The following is a 26675-nucleotide window of genomic DNA, read 5'->3' as shown; positions in this document are numbered from 1 at the left end:
CTCGCCACGCACAAAACTTGCTGCACACAACTTGCTACACTAACCTGTCACATACAACTCGACACACAAAAAGTTGCTACACGCATGTTGCTACACAAAACTCATCTCACAAAAGTTGCTACATGCATGTTGCCACACGCAACTCAACACACACAACTTGACAAACAAAACTCGCCCTAAAACACACACAAGTCTGGTATTATCATTCAAAAATAAAAATCTGATTAATAAGCAGACAAACTACAAGAGCAACAAATGTACCATATAGGAAATACGGCAGCTGTCAGTCACATGACCTGTCTATTATGTGTATGTGTGAGCTAATATATACTGCCAGGGGGAGGGCTTCCTGTTGGCTGGGGATTTATCAGGCTGCCAATTTAGCTTACAAATACTGAGGTAAAAATAATGAGCAAATAACGTGTGAACGAGGTCTAATACAGAAGGAGATGACACACAGGTATATACTATATACAGGAGGAGATGACATACAGGTATATACTATATACAGGAGGAGATGACACACAGGTATATACTATATACAGGAGCAGATGACCTACAGGTATATACTATATACAGGAGGAGATGACATACAGGTATATGCTATATATAGAAGATGACATACAGGTATATACTATATACAGGAGGAGATAACACAGAGATATATACTATATACAGGGGAGATGACACACAGGTATATACTATATACAGGAGGAGATGACATACAGGTATATACTATATATAGAAGGAGATGACATACAGGTATATACTATATATAGGAGGAGAAGACATACAGGTATATACTATATACAGAAGGAGATGACACACAGGTATATACTATATACAGGAGCAGATGACCTACAGGTATATACTATATACAGGAGGAAATGACATACAGGTATATGCTATATATAGAAGATGACATACAGGTATATACTATATACAGGAGGAGATGACACAGAGATATATACTATTTACAGGGGAGATGACACACAGCAGATATATACTATATACAGGGGAGATGACATACAGGTATATACTATATACAGGAGATGACATACAGGTGTATACTATATATAAGGGAGATGACAAACATGTATATACTGTGGTGAAAATGAGAGGTGTGAGGTGAAAATGAAAAGGTGTGAGTGCAAAATGAGAGGAGTGAGGGAAAATAGTGGAGTGATCCGAAAATGACAGATGTGAGGTCGAAATGACAAGCGTTAGGGGGGAATGAGAGGAGTGAGGGAGAAAATGAGAGGAGTGAGGGGGAAAATGAAAGATGTGATTGGGAAAATGAGAGGCGTGATGGGAAAATAAGAGAAGTGAGGTGCTATAACTAGCCACAGATATTTACTATGCCCAGGCAACGCCGGGCTCTTCAGCTAGTCTAATATATAAAGCTGAAAGTGTGTGTGTGTGTATGTATGTATGTATGTATGTCCGGGATTGGCATCTGAACTGTCGCAGCTACAGCCACAAAATTTTGCACAGTCACACGTCTGGACCCCGAGAGCGTCATAGGCTATGTTGTGAGGTGAAATTTTAACCCCGCATTTTCCAATTCACCAAACAATTTTGCCCCTATCTACATAATGGGGAAAAATTGAAAGGAAAAGTGTTGGAGGCGTCGCAGCTTCAGCCACAAAATTTTGCACAGTCACACGTCTGGACCCTGAGAGCGTCATAGGCTATGTTGTGAGGTGAAATTTTAACCCCGCGCTTTCCAATTCACCAAACAATTTTGCCCCTATCTACTTAATGGGGAAAAAGTGAAAGGAAAAGTGTTGGAGGCGTCGCAGCTTCAGCCACAAAATTTTGCACAGTCACACGTCTGGAACCCGAGAGCGTCATAGGCTATGTTGTGAGGTGAAATTTTAACCCCGCGCTTTCCAGTTCACCAAACAATTTTGCCCCTATCTACATAATGGGGAAAAAGTGAAAGGAAAAGTGTTGGAGGCAAATTGACAGCTGTCAGATGTGAACAAGGGGGACTTAAAGAATGAGAGCGATGGCGCCAAAGAGTATATACCGTACAGTTGCTAAGGTGGGGCCCCGACAAGGGATACTCACCACACACGGGGATATGAACACACACACAAAAGGCGCCACACACTACCACGTGCTTGAACACATATACCACCCTGAGCACACATTTCACCACACATACACCAACCTCGCCACATAAAAGTCAAAACACAAAAGTCGCCGCTCAAAACTCGCCACGTGCAAAACTCACCACATGCAAAGCTAGGCTCACGCAAAACTCGCCACACATGCAAAACTCACCTCATGGGAAAACTCGCCACACGCAAAACTTGCACCCGCGGAAAAATTGCCACATGCACAAAAGTTGCAACACATGCTAAAGTTGCCTCACACAAAACTTGCACATACTCAAAAGGCACCACACATAAAACTCGCCACGCGCAAAACTCGCCATGCGCAAAACTTGCTGCGCACAACTTGCTACACTAACCTATCACATGCAACTCGACACACAAAAAGTCGCTACATGCATGTCGCCACACGCAACTCAACACACACAACTTGACACACGAAACTCGCCCTAAATCACACACAATTCTGGTATTATCCTTCAAATATAAAAATCTGATTAATAAGTAGACAAACTACAAGAGCAACAAATGTACCATATAGGAAATACGCCAGCTGTCAGTCACATGACCTGTCTATTAGGTGTATGTGTGAGCTAATATAAACTGCCAGGGGGAGGGCTTCCTGTTGGCTGGGGATTTATCAGGCTGCCAATTTAGCTTGCAAATACTGAGGTAAAAATACTGACCAAATAACATGTGAACGAGGTCTAATACAGGAGGAGATGACATACAGATATATACTATATACAGGAGAGAGGACACACAGGTATATACTATATAGAGGAGGAGATGACATACAGGTACATACTATATACAGGAGGAGATGACATACAGGTATATACTATATACAGGAGGAGATGACACACAGGTATATACTATATACAGGAGCAGATGACCTACAGGTATATGCTATATACAGGAGGAGATGACATACAGGTATATGCTATATATAGGAGGAGATGACATACAGGTATATACTATATACAGGGGAGATGACGCACAGCAGGTATATACTATATACAGGGGAGATGACATACAGGTATATACTATATACAGGAGATGACATACAGGTGTATACTATATATAAGGGAGATGACAAACATGTATATACTGAGGTGAAAATGAGAGGTGTGAAGTGAAAATGAAAAGGTGTGAGTGCAAAATGAGAGGAGTGAGGGAAAATTGTGGAGTGATCGGAAAATGACAGATGTGAGGTCGAAATGACAAGTGTTAGGGGGGAATGAGAGGAGTGAGGGGGAAAATGAGAGGTGTGAGGGAGAAAATGAGAGATGTGAGAGGGAAAATGAAAGATGTGATGGGGAAAATGAGAGGCGTGATCGGAAATTAAGAGAAGTGAGGTGCTATAACTAACCACAGATATTTACTATGCCCAGGCAACGCCGGGCTCTTCAGCTAGTCATTCATAAAATCAAACAGGCGCCGTTCCCATGGTGACTGCACTTGAGTTTGTTATGACACATGAGGTCAACACCCAATCAGCACTGGAATCACTGTCCCCACCTTTGGACGCATAGATTTCAATAGGTAATGAGAGCTGCAGCTTGCCACTCACTTCCTCTTAATCACTAATATGTCCAAAGGCGGAGACAGCGACACTGGCACTGATTAGGCACAGGGCTCATATCTCATAATAACCTCAAGTGAACCTTAGGAACGCGAGTGTTGACTCCTCTGGAACAGCGCCTGCACAGAAGGTGAATAGAAGGGATGTGTTTTCATCACTGGGGTAAACATTCAGATCCAGTAGGCATTGTCCTAGTAGTGGACAATCCCTTTAATTAAGGCTGTGGCTATAGAACTTTTTATCCTCCAATCATAGTGTTTGTGTCAGTTACCTATTTAATATGTTTCTTTGTTTCTTATGTAAAACCATTTACTGCTTTTCATATATCAAACAGCAGCATTAAAACCAGTAGACTTTTGTTGCTGGACAGTGAAATAATGCAATTTTTGCTAATAAATTCTAATCATTGAATACGGTACAAAGGTAGTTATAATTTTCACCTTTTCTAAAAACAATCTGTCCGAAAGCACCATGTGTTTTCCCAGAATTATCTTTCATAGCCTTGAACGTTCCTTTTTCAGCAACTTGCTTCACTTGTTCTTCAGTAATTTGGATTCCTAAGAATTCAGTTATCTTCTTCACTGATCCTTCCAGGTCCTAGGAAGACAGTAGATTTCATTTTGGTTACAACCATAAATAAGCCAATCTTATCCTGTTCTCTATGATTTCTTCTGTAGGCACATGATCAGTTGTAAACCTGGTTAGTTTATTTTGACCTTTATGCAAACACCAAGCACCATCTTACGGCTTCCTGTCTGTATCATCATTCATTTTCAGCACTGCACACGATAACTACCGGCGACTAAACTTGTATCTGTTTTATGTGTAAGCAACATGATCACCGATTTAAAATAGACAAGCCATTAAAACATAAAATGGAAAACTCCATATTGCAATTTAACTGTTAACAAAATTAAAATATTGGTACTATTTTCGCGAACATCACATTTTTTGATAGCTTTCTATTCTGATTTTTGGGAGGCATAATGAACAAAAAACTAGATATTTGGGATTCTTTTTGTTTTTTTTCCACTGTGTGATAAAAGTGCTAAGACGGCCTTATTCTATGGGTCTTTACAATTACAGCTATACCACATTAATATTTTTTTTAATATTTTGGCGCTTTTACTTAATAAAAACTATTTTACAGAAAAAAAGATTTTTTGCATCACTGTATTCTGTGACCTATAGTTTTTTTTTTATTTTTCCACTGATGCAGCTGTATGGTGGCTAGTATTTCTATGGGAAAAGATGATGTTTTCGGCAAAACCACTTTTATTTACATTTGATCTTTTGATCAAATTTGAATCCACTTTTTGTTTGGTGGTATGATGAAAAAGCATAGTTTTTTGCCTCTTGGGTTTTCTTTTTTGTAGTGTTCACTGAAGGGGTTAAATATTTTAACAGCTTTAGGCCTCTTTCACACGTCAGTGTCTCCGGTACGTATACTGACAGTTTTCTCACGTACTGGAGACACTGACACATGTAGACCCATTCAAATGAATGGGTCTATGCACATGTCTCCGTGTTTTCACAGACCGTGTGTCCGTGTTGAAAACACGGAGACATGTCCGCTTTTCTCCGGCAGCATTGTCCGCAAAGCATCCCGCACACTTGCACACGGAGAACAGTGTGTGCTCTCCTCCGTGTGCACGTACTGCGGTAGGAGAGACAGCGCTACAGTAAGCGCTGTCCCCTGCTTTTGGTGCTGAAGCCGGCATTCACTTCTTCTCCCCAGCAGCGTTCGCTGGAGAGAAGGAATGAAAAATCAAGGTTTTTTTTTTGTTAAAAATAAAGATTGGGGTCACCTCCCGCCTCCCATCCCTCGTGCGCCCGCCTGCTTGCCGAGAAATACTCACCCAGCTCCTGCGATGTCTGCTCTCAGTGCCGGCAGCCTGTCTTGTGTGAGCGGTCACGTGGTACCGCTTATTACAGTGATGAATATGCGCATATTCCTCACTGTAGTGAGCGGTACCACGTGACCGCTCACACAGGACAGGCTGCTGGCGCTGAGAACAGACATCGCAGGAGCTGGGTGAATATTTCTCAGCAAGCAGGCGAGCGCACGGGAGATGGGAGGCAAGAGGTGAGCCCAAACTTTATTTTTAACAAAAAAAAATACCTTGAATTTTCATTCCTTCTCTCCAGCGAACGCTGCTGGGGAAAAGGAATGAATGCCGGCTTCAGCACCAAAAGCAGGGGACAGCGCTTAACTGTAGCCACACGCATATACACAAAACATATTCATATATACTGACATGTATAAAGATACCTACATAGTTGTATACTTATTCAGACATATACATGCAGTGGAAAAAAATAAATATTTGATTCACTGCCGTTTTTCCACCTATGAATAATGGAGAGGTCTGTAATTTTTCTCGTGGGTACACTTCAACTGTGAGAGACAGAATCTAAAAATAAAAACCTGAAAATCACAATTTACAATTTTAAATAATTAAATTGGATTTTATTGCTTGAAAAACATATTTGATCACCTACCAACCAGCAAGAATTCTGGCTCTCATAGACTTGTTAGTTTTTCTATAAGAAGCCCTCCTACTCTGTACTCATTACCTGCATTAATTGCACCTGTTTGAACTTATCACCTGTATAAAAGACATCTGTCCACACAGTCAGTCATACTCCAACTTTTCCATCACGGCCAAGATCAAAGAGCTGTCTAAGGACACCAGGGATAAAATTGTTGACCTCCACAAGGCTAGGATTGGCTACAGGACAATAGGTAAGCAGTTTTGTGAGAAGGCACCAACTGTTGGTACAATTATTAGAAAATGGAAGAAACACAGGATGACTGTCAATCTTCCTCAGTCTGGGCTGCATGCAAGATTTTGCATCGTGAGGTTAGGATGATTCTGAGAAAGGTCAGGAATCAGCCCGGAACAACATGGGAGGACCTAGTCAATGACCTGAAAAGAACTGGGAACACAGTCTCAAACACACTACATCATCATGGATTAAAATCCTGCAGGGCATGCAAGGACCGCCTGCTCACAACGACACATGTCGTGGCCAATTTGAAGATCACCATTGACAATCTGGATGATCAAGAGGAGGCATGGGAGAAGGTCATAAGAAGAAGGTCATGAGACCAAAGTAGAAATCTTTGGTATGTACTCCAATGAGTACAACCCTAACAACACCATCCCAACCATGAAGCATGATGGGGGAAACCTCATACTTTGAGAAGGTGCTTTTCTGCAATGGAGACAGGAAGACTGCACCATATTGAAGGGAGAATGGATGGGGTCATGTATGGTAAGATTTTGGCCAACAACCTCTTTCCCTCAGTAGGAACTTTAAAGATGGGTAATGGCTGGATCTTCCAACATGACAATTACCCAAAACACACAGCCAAGACAACCAACGATTGGCTCCGTAAGAAGCATTTCAAAGTCCTGGAGTGGCCTAGCCAGTTTCCAGACCTGAACCCAATAGAAAATATTTGAACTGAGCTGAAACTCAATGTTGCCCAGGGACAGCCCCAAAACCTGAAAGATCTGGAGAAGATCTTTATGGAGGAATGGGCCAAAATTACTGCTGCAGTGTGTGCAAACTTGGTCAAGAACTACAGGAAACGCCTGACCTCGGTAATTGCAAACAAAGGTTTCTCTATCAAATATTGGAGTCTAAGAGGAAAGATTTCTCTGTGCGGAAAGGAACATACCATCTCTGGCTTGTCAAGGTAAGGAGGCTTATTCGCCATGCAATGCTACTCAGGGAAATTTAATATGCAAATTGCCTCTTCAGAGTAAAAAAGGACTTGAACTCTTGAGCACCACCTGTTGGAAGTAGCTACCCTACGAGTCACAATCAACCCTTTAACAAGTCTTGCAATATGACTTACGATAAAAGCCAATATTAAAGGGAACCTGTCACCACGTCCATATGACCAGACCAGCCTGATTGACAGGCGAAAACGGTGACTTTGGTAAGGTATTTCGGGAGCATAGGTGGGAAATGAGGGTACACAAAATACACTATTGTAATGCACAGCTCAGGCCCTATTTAATAGTATTTTTATCTCATACTGAAAAAACGGGGAGACAGATTCCCTTTAAGTTCTGCTTTTCTGTTGTGTCAAGAATTTATTTCATGTAATAAAATGTAAATTAATTATGTAAACATCATACAATGTGATTTTTCTGGACATTTTTTTTAAGATTGTGTCTCTCACAGTTGAAGTGTACCTACGATAAAAATTACAGACCTCTCCATTCTTTGTATGTGGGAAATCTTGCAAAATCAACAGAAGACATGTACACATACATACATGCCTATACACAGGCATATAGACATACACAAACAAACACACACAAGCATAAATTTATTATGTAAATTTCTACACCTGATGAAGCTTATATATATACTATGAAAATCCATGTCAGAATAGTTGTATAATATTTTTTAACGGTTTGCCTCCTTTGATATTAAAATGAGTCAAGCTCATAAAATACTACATTTGATATCAGAATTAGCCATGTATTTTCAAAGTAAGTACAGTACAGATCAGAATTAGCCATGTATTTTCAAAGTAAGTACAGTACAGACCAAAAGTTTGGACACACCTTCTCAAATAAAGATTTTTCTGTATTTTCATGACTATGAAAATTTTACATTCATGCTGAAGGCATCGAAACTATGAATTAACACATGTGGAATTATATATATATATATATATATATATATATATACATATATTATTAACAAAATAGTGTGAAACAACTGAAATCATGTCTTATATTCTAAGTTCTTCAAAGTAGCCACCTTTTGCTTTGATGACTGCTTTGCACACTCTTGGCATTCTCTTGATGAGCTTCAAGAGGTAGTCACCGGGAATGGTTTTCACTTCACAAGTGTGCCCTGTCAGGTTTAATAAGTGGGATTTCTTGCCTTTTAAATGGGGTTGGGACCATCAGTTGTGTTGTGCAGAAGTCTGGTGGATACACAGCTGATAGTCCTACTGAATAGACTGTTAGAATTTGTATTATGGCAAAAAAAAAAACAGCCAAGTAAAGAAAATTGAGTGGCCATAATTACTTTAAGAAATGAAGGTCAGTCAGTCTGAAAAATTGGGCAAACTTTAAAAGTGTCCCCAAGTGCAGTGGCAAAAACCATCAAGCGCTACAAAGAAACTGGCTCACATGAGGACCGCCCCAGGAAAGGAAGACCAAGAGTCACCTCTGCTTATGATGATAAGTTTATCCGAGTCACCAGCCTCAGAAATTGCAGGTTAACAGCAGCTCAGATTAGGGACCAGGTCAATGCCACACAGAGTTCTAGCAGCAGACCCATCTCTACAACTGTTAAGAGGAGACTTTGTGCAGCAGGTTTTCATGGTGAAATAGCTAGCAAACCACTGTTAAGGACAGGCAACAAGCAGAAGAGACTTGTTATGGCTAAAGAACGCAAGGAATGGACATTAGACCAGTGGAAATCTGTGCTTTGGTCTGATGAGTCCAAATTTGAGATATATGGTTCCAACCACCATGTCTTTGTGCGACGCAGAAAAGGTGAACAGATGGACTCTACATGCCTGGTTCCCACCATGAAGCATGGAGGAGGAGGTGTGATGGTGTGGGGGTGCTTTGCTGGTGACACTGTTGGGGATTTATTCAAAATTGAAGGCATACTGAACCAGCATGGCTACCACAGCATATTGCAGCGGCATGCTATTCCATCCGGTTTGCGTTTAGTTGTACCATCATTTATTTTTCAACGGGACAATGACCCCAAACATACCTCCAGGCTGTGTAAGGGCTATTTGACCAAGAAGGAGAGTGATGGGGTGCTACGCCAGATGACCTGGCCTCCACAATCACCAGACCTGAACCCAATCGAGATGGTTTGGGGTGAGCTGGACCGCAGAGTGAAGGCAAAAGGGCCAACAAGTGCTAAGCATCTCTGGGAACTCCTTCAAGATTGTTGGAAGACCATTCCCGGTGACTACCTCTTGAAGCTCATTAAGAGAATGCCAAGAGTGTGCAAAGCAGTCATCAAAGCAAAAGGTGGCTACTTTGAAGAACCTAGAATATAAGACATAATTTCAGTTGTTTCACATTTTTTAAGTATATAATTCCACATGTGTTAATTCATAGTTTTGATGCCTTCAGTGCGAATGTACAATTTTCATAGTCATGTAAATACAGAAAAATCTTTAAATGAGAAGGTGTGTCCAAACTTCTGGTCTGTACTGTACGTCCTCAGTACATCAATAGTGCTGAGAGATCGATTTATTTATGTATATAGTTTGTCTTGTCAAATCTGGTGAGAAATCCATTTAAGGACAATTGAGAACAATCATGCAAGTCTGGTTCCCATCTTACAAGCTAGCAAAGCGTAATGGCTCAGCATTTTGGATGTAGTTTTAAAACCTTGGGGATAAATATATAATTAGACATATAGTTAGTCATCATTCAGAAGAGTGAAAGCTGGCTTACTTCTTTCATATCTTCAAATGTCATCAACAAAACTGTATCTTCATCAAGATGTTTGTTCCAAGCAACTGCATGATCAAAATAGGATCCCCACACAACTAAAATGATTAATGTTAAGCAATTAGTCTAAAATTCTGAAGAAATTACTAGATTTGTGAAATGAGAAATCATAGAAACTTGATAAAAATGGATGAAGTTTTTCTATAGTTATGCAAAATTAAGATAGTTTTCCTTTTTATTCAATAACATTAACATGTAAAAAGATTGTATAATCACAACCACAGAAGAGAATAACAGGAATTATTATTATTTTTTATGTTTAGAGCACCATTGATTCCATGGTGCTGTACATGAGAGGGTTACATACAAAATACAAATATAAATTACAGTGAATAAACTAACAATGACAGACTTTTGCAGAAAGGAGGATATGGCTGATAAACTGTCAGGGATTTTGAACAGCAGAGAGGGACATCTGTTGTCAAAGAGTGTGTTATATAAGAGATGGAAGAAAAGTTCAGCATGGACATGCTGTTTGAGGAGTTTGGAGGCAAACAATAGCAGCAATATGGAGTGATAGCAGGACAAAGAGGTTGGGTCGAGGGATGGCTTCTTTAGGATAGGTGTGATTGGGGCATGTTTGAAAGCATAGGGGAAGTTACCAAAGGTTAGCGATAGGTTGAAAAGATGGGTTAGGGCTAGGATAAACATGGTGGTGAGGATGGGGAGGAGGTGGGATGGGATCAAGTGCACAATTGGTGAGGCGCGATTTGGAGTGGAGATGAGTGAGCTCTCTTTCCGTGATGGTGGGGAGGAAAATTATCGGGAGGGCAATGGTCTGTTGTCCATATAAGCTGTGGTGGATGGCAGTAAAGACTTAACGACTTGCCTTGTTTGGTCGACCTTATTTTTGAAATTAAAGTCTTTTGCAGAGATGAGGGAGGTTGGAGGGGTAGAGGAGGGAGCTAAATATTATGAAGTAATATTATGTATTAAAAATAGAGCGATATTGAAATTAAAGCATTTGTAAGAGAGTGGATGGAAATCATGATAATCTTTCAGTTCTAATGATTAATTTCACAACACATTGGCCCTTATTAATTAAGAATGGCGTTTTGTATGTCGGTCTTAATAAGGGGCATGCAGTTATAAGATGCACCAATACATTCGACGTTTCTTATCCATAGTGTGCACCTTGCCAGAAATGTCAGAGAGTGCACTAACATTTCTGATGTAAGAAACTCTGCCACTTTTGATGAATTTGACTGGTGGGCCACCTCCTCCTCATCTCTGCCTATCTTGGTTGAGTTGCATGAAACTGTTATGAAAATGCACAATGTCCCAAAATTTTCACACAACTCCACATTAAGCAAAAATTTGACAAATGTTCAAAGTGTTTTATATCAGTTATATCAGCCGAATGTCATAGGAGTCAACGGGAGTAGAAATTAACAAATATGTTCGGAAACGATTGTCATACATAAATTCGACATGGATAGGGTACCAATATGGCACGAATAATGCAAATTCGGTCATTTCTGAACATATTCACTTGACTCGTTACATCCTTATTACATAAAAGGACATCAAGTAGAATAACTTATGAATTATGTGGCTACTCTCCAATTGTTGAGAGGTTTCCAATCTCCTGAGGACACATTTCATAGCCTGTAGTCGTTCCTTGGTGCCAAGAAACACAGGGTTTGAGTTTTGTCCCTTAAATATTCAATTACTAAGCACAATCTATACCAAGATTTATGGGAACCCTCCTATATCACACAATCTGCAGGTATACCCCTAGACTCTTAGAAGCTAAACTCTTTCTTTAACTTGTAATCAAACAAATGCCTATGCAGGGAAGAATACTATTCTGGACTATTTTCAAATCAAGAAAATTTGTAAATGCTAAACTAAAAAAGAACATTCAACACAACATTTAATGCTGAGTAGAACTTGTTCTCCTTTTGCAACATGAGGAATGTTTAATCTCAGGATATTGGGGTGAGAGAGCATCTTACTATCTTGTTTATTTGATTGTCCAAGAGCTAAACCTTGTCATGTTGTATTTGTATTCTGTCCTCATTTTGATCACTCTCCCGTGCTGCTTCTGCATGGTCTCACTTTTGGACAAGCACTCAGTTTTGACCTCTTGTAAACTTATTCTTAACTTTCTCTCCTTTTTCATTAATCCTATACCTCTCGTACTATCCAATATCTGGAACATTTCATTAATGGACTTCTTTTTGTCCCTTTTTCCTGACTATTACATTATCCTTGTTTCAATATCTGTTTTATTGTAAAAAAACATCAAAGCACAAAAAAATTGGTGAAAAGTTAAACTTTTAATACAGTACCTTTACCAGCCATGAAATCTGGGAAAAAATCATCCCAGCTATTGTAGCTGGGAAGCATTGGGTTGTTATTGTAGAAGTGAAAAAGTGACACGGCTGTATCTTTTGGATTTCGAAACACCACCAGCATCTGTACAATACAAAATAGCAACGAAAATACAAGAGGTAAGAATTTTAACATTTTGGCCATTGGATTGCAGGTAACAGACAATTCACTGTGCCAGAAAAGTAAGGAGATATATACAGTCATGGCTAAAAGTGTTGGCACCCTTCAAATTGTTCCATAAAATTAAGTACTTCTCCCAGAAAATTATTGCAATTACACATGTTATTTTCTGTGTGTATATTGGAACATCACTAAAAACAAGTTAAAAAAGGCAAATTGGACATGATTTTGAGCTAAACCTCAAAATTGTTGGCAACTTTCCAAAATTGTGGGTAAACAACTTTGTTTCAAGCATGTGATGCTCATTCAAACTCACCTGTGGCAAGTAACAGGTGAGGCAATATGAAAATCACACCTGAAACCAGATAAAAAGGTGAAAAGTTGACTCAATCTTTGCATTGTGTGTCTGTGTGTGCCACACTAAGCTTTGAGGACAGAAAGAGAAGAAGATAAGTGTCTGAGGACTTGAGAGCCTAAATTATTGAAAATATCAACAATCTCAAGGTTACAAGTCCATTTCCAGAGATCTTGATAATCTCCGTGAAAGCAAACATCAGGGAAAATTGATCAAAGGTTACAACTCAGGATAGTCCAGATGGTGGATAAGCAGCTCCAATCAAAGCCCAAAGAAATTCAAGCTGTCCTGCAGGCTCAGAGTGCATCAATGTCAGCACAAACTATCCATCAACATTTAAATGAAATTAATCACTAATGTGGGAGACCCAGGAAGACCCCATTGCTGATATAAACAGCTAGACTACAGTTTGTCAAAATGTATGTGATTAAGCCAAAATCCTTCTGGGAAGCGTTTTGTAGCTATGTGAGACCAAGATAGAGCTTTTTAGTAAAACATATAGTACCACTGTTTACCAAAAACAAGTGTGCAAGGCATAATGAAATCTCAAGATTACCAAAGGATTTTGGGTCACAATGTAGTGCCTACTGTCAAAAAGCTGGGTTTGCTGTTGTGAATTCTGCTCTTGGGCTCCCTCCGGTGGTGATGAGTGGTAGTGCTGCTGTCTTTGGATCGCAGCATTTATCAGGTGGGTCCACTTATCGCAATTTGGTCTGGGCTATTTAGTCTGGCTTGATTCTTTAGTCAGTGCCAGTTGTCCATTGTTTTTGGAGGATTCACATCTCTGACTGGTCTCTCCTGTTTTGCAGTCCATGTCTACAAAGATAAGTTCTGGCTTTGTTTTTGCAGTTCACATGCTGTGGGCTTAATAGTTCAGTGCATTTTCCTGTTTTGTCTTCTCCAGCTTTGTCTGTGTAAGGATTCCTTCAGCCTTGCTGGAATCTCTGGAGATGCATATATACCCTCCATGTCTTTAGTCAGATGTGGAGTTTTTGTATTTTCTGTGGTGGATATTTTCTAGTGTTTAATACTGAACGCATAGTACTCTGTCCTATTCTTTCTATTTATCTAGAATGGCCTCCTCTGCTAAATTCTGATTTCAGTCTGCGTATGTCATTTCCCTCTCCTCTCACAGTCAATATTTGTGGGGGGCTGTCTTTCCTTTGGGGATTTTCTCTGAGGCAAGATAGTTTTCCGTTTCTATCTTTAGGGGTATTTAGTCCTCCGGCTGTGTCGAGGTGTCTAGGGAGCGTTAGGTACATTCCACGGCTACATCTAGTTGTGTTGTTAAGTTCAGGGTCTGCGTTCAGTACAGGTACCACCTTCTCCAGAGTACGTCTCATGCTGCTCCTAGGCCACCAGATCATAACAGTACAACTGGCCAACAATGAGTTAAACGCATCTCAGAACAAGGGAAGAAAAGTGCTGAGCCATTTTTTTTTCTGTAGTCTGTTGTGTCTTTTCTTTCCTCTTTTCCTCTGGGTGGCTAAGGAATTCGGTGTGGGCATGGATGTTCAGGAATTGGCGTCTCGTGTGGACCAACTTGCTGCTAGAGTACAGGGTATTTCCGATTATATCGTTCAGACTCCTGTTTTAGAGCCTAGAATTCCAACTCCTGATTTGTTTTTTGGGGACAGATCCAAATTTTTGAGCTTTAAAAATAACTGTAAACTGTTTTTTGCTCTGATACCCCGTTCCTCTGGTGATTCCATTCAGCAGATTATAATTGTTATTTCCCTGCTGCGTGGTGATCCACATGATTGGGCGTTTTCCCTGGAGTCTGGAAATCCGGCTTTGCTTGATTTAGACACCTTTTTTCAGGCGCTGGGGTTATTGTATGATGAACCTAATTCAGTGGTTCATGCAGACAAGACCTTGTTGGCCCTGTGTCAGGGTCAAGAAGCGGCAGAATCGTATTGCCAGAAATTTAGAAAATGGTCTGTGCTGACTAAATGGAATGAGGATGCCTTGGCGGCAATCTTCAGAAAGGGTCTTTCTGAATCCGTTAAAGATGTTGTGGTGGGGTTCTCCATGCCTGCTGGTCTGAGTGATTCTATGTCTCTGGCCATTCAGATTGATTGTTGCTTGCGCGAGCGCAGAGTTGTGCATACTGTGGCGTTGTCCTCCGAGCGGAGTCCTGAGCCTATGCAGTGTGATAGGATTGTTTCTAGAGCTGAACAACAAGGATTCAGGCGTCAGAATAGGTTGTGTTTTTACTGCGGCGATTCTGCTCATGTTATTTCTGATTGCCCTAAGCGTACAAAGAGAATCGCTAGTTCTGTTACCATCAGTACTGTACAACCTAAATTTCTGTTATCTGTGACCTTGATCTGCTCATTATCGTCATTTTCTGTCATGGCATTTGTGGATTCAGGCGCCGCTTTGAATTTAATGGACTTAGAATTTGCCAGACGTTGTGGTTTTCCCTTGCAGCCTTTGCAGAACCCTATTCCTTTAAGGGGCATTGATGCTACACCGTTGGCAAAAAAATAAACCTCAGTTTTGGACACAGCTGACCATGCGCATGGCGCCAGCCCATCAGGATGATTGTCGTTTTCTGGTGTTGCATAATTTGCATGATGCTATCGTGCTGGGTTTTCCATGGTTACAGGTACATCATCTGGTGTTGGATTGGAAGTCCATGTCTGTGACTAGTTGGAGTTATCAGGGGATTCATAATGATGTTCCTTTGATGTCAATTTCCTCTTCCCCCTCTTCTGAAATTCCTGAGTTTTTGTCAGATTTCCAGGATGTATTCGAGGAGCCCAAGTCCAGTTCCCTTCCACCGCATAGGGACTGTGATTGTGCTAATGACTTGATTCCAGGTTGTAAGTTCCCTAAGGGCCGACTTTTCAACCTGTCTGTGTCAGAACGTGCCGCCATGCGGAGCTGTATTAAGGAGTCTTTGGAGAAAGGGCATATTCGACCATCTTCTTCACCATTGGGAGCAGGTTTTTTTTTGTTGCCAAGAAGGATGGCTCCTTGAGACCCTGTATTGATTATCGCCTCTTGAATAAGATCACGGTCAAATTTCAATACCCTTTGCCTTTGCTTTCTGATTTGTTTGCTAGGATTAAGGGGGCTAGTTGGTTCACTAAGATTGACCTTCGAGGGGCATATAATCTTGTTCGTATTAAGCAGGGCGACGAATGGAAAACTGCATTTAATACGCCCGAAGGCCATTTTGAATATCTAGTGATGCCATTCGGGCTCTCTAATGCTCCATCTGTGTTCCAGTCCTTCATGCATGATATCTTTCGGAGTTATCTTGATAAATTCATGATTGTATATTTGGATGATATTTTGATTTTTTCCAATGATTGGGAGTCTCATGTGAAACAGGTCAGGATGGTATTTCAGATCCTTCGTGATAACGCTTTATTTGTTAAGGGGTCTAAGTGCCTCTTTGGAGTGCAGAAGGTTTCTTTTTTGGGCTTCATTTTTTCTCCCTCATCTATAGAAATGGATCTGGTTAAGGTTCAGGTTATTCATGATTGGATTCAGCCCACATCCGTGAAGAGCCTTCAGAAATTTTTGGGCTTTGCTAATTTTTATCGCCGTTTCATTGCCAACTTCTCCAGTGTGGTTAAACCCCTGACCGATTTGACGAAGAAGGGCGCTGATGTGGCGAATTGGTCCTCTGCGGCTGTTTCTGCCTTCCAGGAGCTTAAACGCCGATTTACTTCTGCCCCTGTGTTGCGTCAGCCAGATGTTTCTCTTCCATTTCAGGTTGAAGTTGACGCTTCTGAGATTGGGGCAGGGGCTGTTTTGTCTCAGAGGGATCCTGTTGGTTCCTTAATGAAACCGTGTGCCTTCTTTTCTCGAAAGTTTTCACCTGCAGAACGCAATTATGATGTCGGCAATCGGGAGTTGTTGGCTATGAAGTGGGCATTTGAGGAGTGGCGTCATTGGCTTGAGGGGGCCAAGCACCGTATTGTGGTCCTGACCGATCATAAGAATCTGATTTACCTCGAGTCTGCCAAACGGCTGAATCCTAGACAGGCTCGATGGTCCCTGTTTTTCTCCTGTTTTGATTTTGTGGTCTCGTATCTTCCAGGCTCTAAGAATGTTAAGGCTGATGCCCTCTCTAGGAGTTTTTTGCCTGACTCTCCTGGGGTCCGTGAGCCGGTCGGCATTTTGAAGGAAGGGGTGATTCTTTCTGCCATCTCCCCTGATTTACGACGGGTTCTTCAGGAATTTCAGGCTGATAAACCTGACCGCTGTCCAGTGGGGAAACTGTTTGTTCCTGATAGATGGACTAGTAAAGTGATGTCTGAGGTTCATTGTTCTGTGTTGGCTGGCCATCCTGGGATTTTTGGTACCAGAGATTTGGTTGGTAGGTCCTTTTGGTGGCCTTCTTTGTCGCAGGATGTGCGTTCTTTTGTGCAGTCCTGTGGGACTTGTGCGCGGGCCAAGCCTTGCTGTTCCCGTGCTAGTGGGTTGCTTTTGCCATTGCCAATCCCTGAGAGGCCTTGGACGCATATTTCTATGGATTTTATTTCAGATCTTCCGGTTTCCCAGAGGATGTCAGTTATCTGGGTGGTTTGTGACCGGTTTTCTAAGATGGTTAATTTGGTACCTTTGCCTAAATTGCATTCCTCTTCTGATTTGGTTCCGTTATTTTTTCAGCATGTGGTTCGTTTGCATGGCATTCCAGAGAATATTGTGTCCGATAGAGGTTCCCAGTTTGTTTCTAGGTTTTGGCGGGCCTTTTGTGCTAGGCTGGGCATTGATTTGTCTTTTTCTTCCGCATTTCATCCTCAGACAAATGGTCAAACCGAGCGAACTAATCAGACTTTGGAAACTTATTTGAGATGCTTTGTGTCTGCTGATCAGGATGATTGGGTGGCTTTCTTGCCATTGGCCGAGTTTGCCCTTAATAATCGGGCTTGTTCTGCTACCTTGGTTTCGCCTTTTTTTTGGAATTCTGGTTTTCATCCTCGTTTTTCTTCAGGGCAGGTTGAGCCTTCTGACTGTCCTGGTGTGGATTCTGTGGTGGACAGGTTGCAGCAGATTTGGGCTCATGTTGTGGACAATTTGGTGTTGTCTCAGGAGGAGGCTCAGCGTTTTGCTAACCGTCGTCGGTGCGTTGGTTCCCGGCTTTGGGTTGGGGATTTGGTCTGGTGGTCTTCCCATCATGTTCCTATGAAGGTTTCTTCCCCTAAGTTTAAGCCTCGGTTTATTGGTCCTTATAGGATTTCTGAGATTATCAATCCAGTGTCTTTTTGTTTGGCCCTTCCAGCCTCTTTTTCCATCCATAATGTTTTCCATAGATCTTTGTTGCGGAAATATGTGGAGCCTGTTGTTCTCTCTGTTGATCCTCCGGCCCCGGTGTTGATTGATGGAGAGTTGGAGTATGTGGTTGAGAAGATTTTGGATTCTCATTTTTCGAGGCGAAAGCTTCAGTGTCTTGTCAAATGGAAGGGTTATGGCCAGGAGCATAATTCTTGGGTTGTTGCCTCCGATGTTCATGCTGACGATTTGGTTCGTGCCTTTCATTTGGCTCATCCTGATCGGCCTGGGGGCTCTGGTGAGGGTTCGGTGACCCCTCCTCAAGGGGGGGGTACTGTTGTGAATTCTGCTCTTGGGCTCCCTCCGGTGGTGATGAGTGGTAGTGCTGCTGTCTTTGGATCGCAGCATTCATCAGGTGGGTCCACTTATCGCAATTTGGTCTGGGCTATTTAGTCTGGCTTGATTCTTTAGTCAGTGCCAGTTGTCCATTGTTTTTGAATGATTCACATCTCTGACTGGTCTCTCCTGTTTTGCAGTCCATGTCTACAAAGATAAGTTCTGGCTTTGTTTTTGCAGTTCACATGCTGTGGGCTTAATAGTTCAGTGCATTTTCTTGTTTTGTCTTGTCCAGATTTGTCTGTGTAAGGATTACTTCAGCCTTGCTGGAATCTCTGGAGATGCAGATATACCCTCCATGTCTTTAGTCAGATGTGGAGTTTTTGTATTTTCTGTGGTGGATATTTTCTAGTGTTAAATACTGAACGCATAGTACTCTGTCCTATTCTTTCTATTTAGCAAGAATGGCCTCCTCTGCTAAATTCTGATTTCAGTCTGCGTATGTCATTTCCCTCTCCTCTCACAGTCAATATTTGTGGGGGGGTGTCTTTCCTTTGGGGATTTTCTCTGAGGCAATATAGTTTTCCGTTTCTATCTTTAGTGGTATTTAGTCCTCCGGCTGTGTCGAGGTGTCTTGGGAGCGTTAGGTACATCCCACGGCTACATCTACTTGTGTTGTTAAGTTCAGGGTCTGCGTTCAGTACAGGTACCACCTTCTCCAGAGTACGTCTCATGCTGCTCCTAGGCCACCAGATCATAACAGTTTGCGTCCTAGGTCATGGGTCTTCCAGCCTGAAAATGACCCCAAACATACTTCAAGAAACACCCAGAAATGAATAGAAACAAAGCGCTGGAGAGTTCTGAAGTGGACAGCAATGAGTCCGGATCTAAATCCCAGTTAACACCCGTGGATAGATATTGAAATTCCTGTTGCAAGAATGCGCCTTCAAATATGAGAGACTTGGAGCAGTTTGCAAAAGAATAGTGGTCCAAATTCCAGTTGAGAGGTGTAAGAAGCTTATTGATTATTGTATTAAGTGATTGATTGCAGATATCTTTCTAAGGGGTTTGCAACCAAATATTAAGATGAGAGTCTCAACATTTCTGTCCGGTCCATTTTGGGGGTTTTGTGTGAAATTATGACCAATTTGTCTTTTTTCTCTGTTTTTTTGTGTTGTTCCAATGCACACAAAGGAAATAAACATGTATATCACAAAACATGTGTAATTGCAACAAGTTTCTGGGAGAAATACTTCATTTTCTGAAACAATTTTAAGGGTGCCAACATTTTTGTCCATGACTGTACATTGTAGAAATAAAAGCATGTGCAAAATAGCATCTCTACAAAACCTTGACTTTGAGGAAACACCAAAGATACAGTTTCCTTTTCTGGTCCTCATCTTTAAGAAGACTAGAAGACCACATTTCATATAATGTTAATAATGGATTTTGTGATGCTAACTAAATCTTGTGCAATGCTGTACTTTGGACCAGTTTATTTATGTACAATCATAAATTATTTATCCAAAAAGATCACACTGTAATTGCACACTATACAATAAATAAATAACTAGTAATTAACCCCTTGATCTCTGTATTTTTTTAATTTAATGACCAGACACTTTTAGTCATTTTCTACTTGTTGCTCTTAATCTATTAAAGAGGACGTTTCACCAAATTTCTCACGTTCAACCTATCCAATGTGAAGATGTTAGCAATCAAAAGTATTTGGCTCCTAATGAGTTATCTTTTAAAGTCCATGTGGGTGTCATTATACAGTTTTAAATAGGGGCGTGTACTTTCTCTCACTGTCTGATGCTGACCTATCATAATCTGGCAGAACCAGTTAAAGAAAAAAAGATCGCAACACTTGTGTCTTGGTATTAAGACTTCAGTGCCTTCAGTGCCTCTAAATTCAATGCACCTTAAACCCCCGCTGCCTGTCTGTAATCTCCTTGACGTCTCCTGCTTGTCTGGGTTTCCAGCATCCCAGCTGTCTGTCTGTGGTCTCCTGGACATTTCCTGCTTGACTGCAGATTCCAACATTTCAGCTGCCTCACTGTGGTCTCTTGGTCGTCTCCCAATTGCCTGTAGTTTCCTGCATTCCAGCAGCCTGTCTGTGGTTTCCTGGACATCTCCCACTTGCCTGCAGTTTCCAGCATCCCAGCTGCCTCTCTGTGGTCTCCTGTCTCTCAGCTGTCCATGTTCCATGTGCCTTACTCATCTGCTGCACCAATGCTCATGGCCTGTGTGTCCACCTGAACCTTGGGCTTGGAGGATCCACCTCACCAGTTGAGCCTAATAGATTGATTCGTTTGGTGAAATAATCCACTTTGTGGATCTTCTTTAATCAACATTTGAAGCTGTCTGCTAATTAGATTTAATTCACAGGGGCTGAACTGTACACTAGGTCATCTCCTCTCTATCTGTGATATTCAGGCGCCTGCGCCTGCCTACGGTCTATGAATGACCTGCCTCCTCTGTTTGACATGTCAGCATTGACCTGTTATTCAAAAACCTGAAGTAGGCAGAGGGGCCGAGAAAACACACAGGTATGAGAAGATCCAGTGCAAAGTCCAGCCCCTGTACATCAAAATCTAATTAGATTAGAAACCTCAAAGTGAATTTCTTCACTAAAGGTATCAATTTAATCTGTATTACAGCACCATTATAGCCATGTCTTTACTTCACATTACAAAATCATGCTGACAGGTTCTCTTCAACTAAGGAATGTCATACAGTAAGAAAATGGGTCTATGGTAACCTTTGGGCAGCCTTGGGGATCTGACTGCTCAGATAACTGCGACCAAGGTTTGAGACCTTAATTAGCCTGTTACGGTTATGACTTTTTCACTATCATCATTAGGAAATGCCAGGTCATGCAAATTTTCCAGTTTTATAAAAACCCAGCCTCCTTTACCCTTGTGCCAAAAAACAGCAGCCGTGGGTTCTTATAAGCAGCTGCCTAGAACTCTGAAAATGAAAATGGTGGAGGCCATATAAGGCTATATAAGGCTATAAGAAGATAGCTAAGTGTTTACAAGTTGCCCTTTCCTCAGTTCAAAATGTAATTAAGAAATGGCAGTTAACACGAAGAGTGGAGGTCAAGATAAGGTATAGAACACCAAGCAAAATTTTAGTAAGAACTGATAGTAGGATTGCTAGAGAAGCAAATCAGAACCCCGCTTGACTACAAAAGACCTTCAAAAATATTTTGAAGACTCTGGAGTTGTGGTACATTGTTTTAGGGTATGTTTCCACGTTCAGGATTTGATCAGGATTTGACGCAGGTAAAATCTGCACCAAATCTGCACCTGAGGTCACTGGCAGGTCACCTGGGTTTTTCATGCATTTTTGGACGTGTTTTCATGCGTTTTTTTATGCGTTTTTCATGCGGCTTTGTGTGTGTTTTTGTAAGCTCAATAAAGATATACAAAAAAAAATTGTGATGTCATTTCTTGTCCAACCTCTTCATTTACATACTCCATTGAAGAATATACACACACAGCTAGATAGATAGATAGATAGATAGATAGATAGATACATATCTATCGTATCTATCTTATCTATGTATATATAATATCTATCTATGGATCTGTCTATCGGATTTATCTATGGTATCTAGCTATCGATATATCTATCTATTATCTACCGATATATCTATCTATAAATATATCTATATATAGATAAATATCAATAGATAGATATATTGATAGATAGATAGATAGATAATAGTTAAATAGATTATAGATAGATACGATAGATAGATGACTATGATAGATAGAAATGATAGATATCTATCGTATCTATCTATCTATTGCATCCATCTATTGTATCTATCGTATCTATCTATTGTATCCATTTATCGTATCTATCTATCTATTGTATCCATCTATCATATCTATCTATTTATCGATATATATATCTATAAATATATCTATATACAGTATAGATATATCGATAGATAATAGATAAATAGATAATAGATAGATAGGATAGATAGATAATAGATAAATAGATGACTGATAGAGACAATAGATGATACGATAGATAGATACGATAGATGGATCACACAAGTGAGAAACTCGGACGAGTCTCGTATCTTAATACTCGGCACTGCCGCCGGTACTCGGGAGCAGAGTGTGCAGTTGCATGTATTTCTATGCAGCTTCACACTCCGCTCCCGAGTGTCGGCGCCAGTGTCAGGTATTAAGATGCGAGACTCGTCCGAGTTTCTCGCATGTGTGATCCTGGCCTTAAATAAAGACACACAAACTAAATCTGTGTTAGGCCGGGGTCACACTCGTGAGAAACTCACACAAGTCTCTCGCTTCAATACCCAGCACTGCCACCAGCACTTGGGAGCGGAGCGTGCGGCTGCATGTATTTCTATGCAGCTGAGCGCTCCTGTCCCGAGTGCCCGTGACAGTGTCGGGTATTGACCCCGGCCTCAAACGCAATATGTTTAATTTAAAAAAAAAATGTGAAAAAAAAAAATAGGGTAGGCTCCCGCGCAATATTCTGCACCAGAGAGGGAAAGCCAGCGCCTGAGGGACTGATGTTTGTAGCCTGGGAAGGTTAATACCCATGGAGCTTCCCAGGCTATGAATATCAGCCCGCAACTGTCTGCGTAGCCTTTACTGGCTATAAAAATAGGGGGACCCCCCAAAAAAATTACATGGGTCCCCCTATATTTTATAGCCAGAAAGGCTATACAGACAGCTGTGGGCTTATATTCATAGCCTAGAGAGGGCCATGGATATTGGCCCCCCGGCTACAAATACCAGCCCCCAGCCGCCCCAGAAATGGTGCATCTGTAAGATGTGCCAATTCTGGCACTTAGCCCCTCTCTTCCCACTCCCCTGCAGCAGTGGGATATGGGGTAATAAAGAGTTAATGTCACCTTGCTAATATAAGGTGACATTAAGCCTGTTTAATAATGGAGAGACATCAATAAGACACCTATCCATTACTAATCCTATTGTAGTGAAAGCGTAAAAAAAAAAAATAACGACACAGCCAGAAAAAAGTATTTTATTATTCTTAATTTCACCATACTTACCATACTTGAGCACCTGCAAAAAAAGTAAAAATAATAAGCCAACTGTATACTTACTTTCTGCCGTAGTCCAATTAATAACGAATGTCCCACGACAATCTCCCTTATAGAACAGTGACATCAGGTGATGTCACCGCTCTATAGGCACTGCAGTGACACACTGACAGAAGACAATGGCTCTTGCAGTGTATCACTGAGGTTACCTTAGTTCAGACTCTCACTTTATGGCAAAGCTGTGTGGGAATTTTCCCACACAGCAGTGCCACAAGTGAGACTGGGGACTATTTTCTCACAGGGGCGGAGGAATACATTGTGGGAAATATATTGTGGAAGGATACCTTCCCTGATTGTATTCCAGGAGCCCCTGGAGAGGGGTCACATCAGCTGATGTGGCTGCTCTCCACAGGAGATCGTCGTGGGACACTCATTTTAATTGGATATCTGCAGATCAGGGAGTATATTGTTTGTTTATTATTATTTTATTATTTGTTACAGGTGACACTGGCTTCGGGGATCAAGGTGACAAGGTGATGGTGAGTATGTACTTTATGTTTAATGTACTGTATGTCTATATGTATGTATTGTATGTGCTGTATGTATGTTATGAATGTTGCATGTTCTGTATGTGTGTACGGTATGTTGCATATTGTATGTAGCATGTTGCATGTCGTATGTTGCATGTCGCATGTGGTATGTCGCATGTTGCATGTCGCATGCAAAATGTTGCATGTCGCATGTGACATGTTGCATGTCATATGATGCATGCCACATGTCACATGTTACATGTTGTATGTCGCATGTGGCGCATGTTATCATTTATTTAAGCTTCATGTGTAGATAAATTTGCAATTCACACATTTTGCATTACTAATATGTGTACTATATGTTGCTGAAGAAATGTGGCAGCAAACATAATTTTTATTATAACAGATTGCAGACTAAATTTACCTTTATTTTCTTGTCATAAAATGGTTGAGGTATGTTGTCATAAAGCAAGTGCGATCCTAAGACTCGTGGTGAAGATTCTACTTTTAACTTCTGAAATAATAAATAATTAATTTTACTTAAAGAATAATCACAATTTTAATCCTTGTTTCATAAATTAATAGTACACATGAAAACAAGAAACTTTGTACAATATCTTATAAAAAAAAATCTGCTTTCTCCTCCTGGATTGATATTTCATTCTCAATTCAATGGTAAAATCTGCATTCAGTGAAAACAAATTTTCCCATTACTAGAAAAGGAGATGCCAAATGGTACTTTTACATTTTTTGAAGAAAGGAGGAACTGGAGGCAAATGTATTCTGTGGCAAATTCTCCAGAAATAACAGTCTCCATAGAACTTTATGAGCGCCAACTGTCATCTCCTATTCACGAAGGACAGATTTTACCCATGAATTGAGAATTTTGAGAGTGAATGATCATTCCAGGAGGAGAAAGAAGTGGATTTCTCTTGCAAGATATATCACAATTTTTTTTCTATTGATTTATAAAGAAAAAAAAAATAAAACCAACTAATATTCTCTAGGATTTTTTAAAAGTCCAATAGGGTTTGCACAAGTCTAGCAAATAATGTAAAAAGTGTGCCTCTCATTTCAGGCGAATCTTCAAAATAGGTCATGTGTACTTGATTAATATCAAAAATATAACTTGTATGATACATTCTTCAGCATTTTCCCCTCTCTGTGGACTCTTATCTCTAAAGCCGAATTCAGGCGTCCTCATAGGAATATATGAGGCTGTCAGTGGCCAGTCCATGCACCATGGTCGGCATATAGACCTTGATTCGTAGACATCTAATTTCGGCCTAACTTTCACATGGCAGCTCCAAAAGGGTTTGGCATTAGTAGCAATCATGTTCTACCACGCTCAATCGCACTGCACAGCCTCTAGCCCGTCATTCTGCACCTGTTTGTGATGAACTAGCAGACACCTCCAAAACATAGACATAGCCAAAGACTGTTTATGACATGATACCTAATGGTTACCATACAAATTAGACTCTCTTGGACTGATGCCGCCAATCTCAGAAGTACTGCAAATCTTTCCTTCACCAGGGCAAAGATTGAGTTTGACCAACTAACCCCCAAATCTTAACGTCCTACCTTCAGCCAATATTGTGTCTGAGTGACTATGGCATTATTAACCATAAAGAAACTGTGGTGACAATTTAGTAAAGCAGTTGATGCAGTCACTCCCTGGCCTGGCACTGTCACACTTCTCAGTAATTTATTTTGTAGTGGGTTGGGTATTGGATAACTGCTGCATCAGCTGCTTTCCTCAATGTGAGCTTCCATCAGTAAGGTTGGTTTCACACATCCATGAAACAAGATCTGTGCTCCGATCAGAAGAGTTGACCCCATTGCTGGGTCTGCTAATCAGAGCTAACTTCCTCAAATATGGCTATGAGACAATTGTCTCAGGTCAGGAGACTCGGCAGTCAAGTTGGGAATTACAAATCAAGCACAGACTATATTAAAACAGCCAAAGTGCAAATTCATATGTGGGGCAATTTGCCATTGAAGAATCTGCCACAAAATTTTTAAAGGGAGTCTGTCACCCCAAAAATCGTATATGAGATAAGGCCACCGGCATCAGGGGGTTATCTACAGCATTTTGTAATGCTGTAGATAAGCCTCCGATGTAGCCTGAAAGGTAAGAAAAACAGGTTATATTATACACACCCAGGGGCGGTCCCGCTGTGGTCCGGTCCGATGGGCATCGAGGTCCGGGTCCAGCACCTCCCATCTTCATACGATCATGTCCTCTTCTTGTCTTCCTGCTGTGGCTCCGGCACAGGTGTACTTTGTCTGCCCTGTTGAGGGCAGTGTAAAGTACTGCAGTGCGCAGGCGCCGGGTCTCTCTGACCTTTCCCTGTGCACTGCAGTCCTTTGTTCTGCCCTCAACAGGGCAGACAAAGTACACCTGTGCCGGAGTCACAGCAGGAAGACAAGAAGAGGACGTGATCGTATATGAAGATGGGAGGCGCTGGACCCGTACCGTTACACCC

At 41.1% G+C, this 26675-nt stretch overlaps 1 protein-coding gene across 1 annotated transcript in view; it reads right to left on the bottom strand.

Annotated features, from left to right (window-relative positions):
• LOC138681556 (sulfotransferase 6B1-like) overlaps nt 1-26675 on the bottom strand; it is a 47791-nt gene that overhangs the window by 4757 nt on the left and 16359 nt on the right. The window contains exons 3-6 of the mRNA XM_069769155.1: nt 24611-24700; nt 12518-12644; nt 10167-10261; nt 4146-4302 (exon numbers count right to left, since the gene is read on the bottom strand). Coding sequence (XP_069625256.1) covers nt 4146-4302; nt 10167-10261; nt 12518-12644; nt 24611-24700 — 469 coding nt within the window. The remainder of the gene's footprint in view (nt 1-4145; nt 4303-10166; nt 10262-12517; nt 12645-24610; nt 24701-26675) is intronic.

This window comes from Ranitomeya imitator, chromosome 5, assembly GCF_032444005.1.
Source record: "Ranitomeya imitator isolate aRanImi1 chromosome 5, aRanImi1.pri, whole genome shotgun sequence".
In the NCBI taxonomy this organism is placed as follows: domain Eukaryota; kingdom Metazoa; phylum Chordata; class Amphibia; order Anura; family Dendrobatidae; genus Ranitomeya; species Ranitomeya imitator.
Note: the sequence above shows the minus strand (reverse complement) of the source record. Positions and strands in the feature narration are given on the sequence as shown.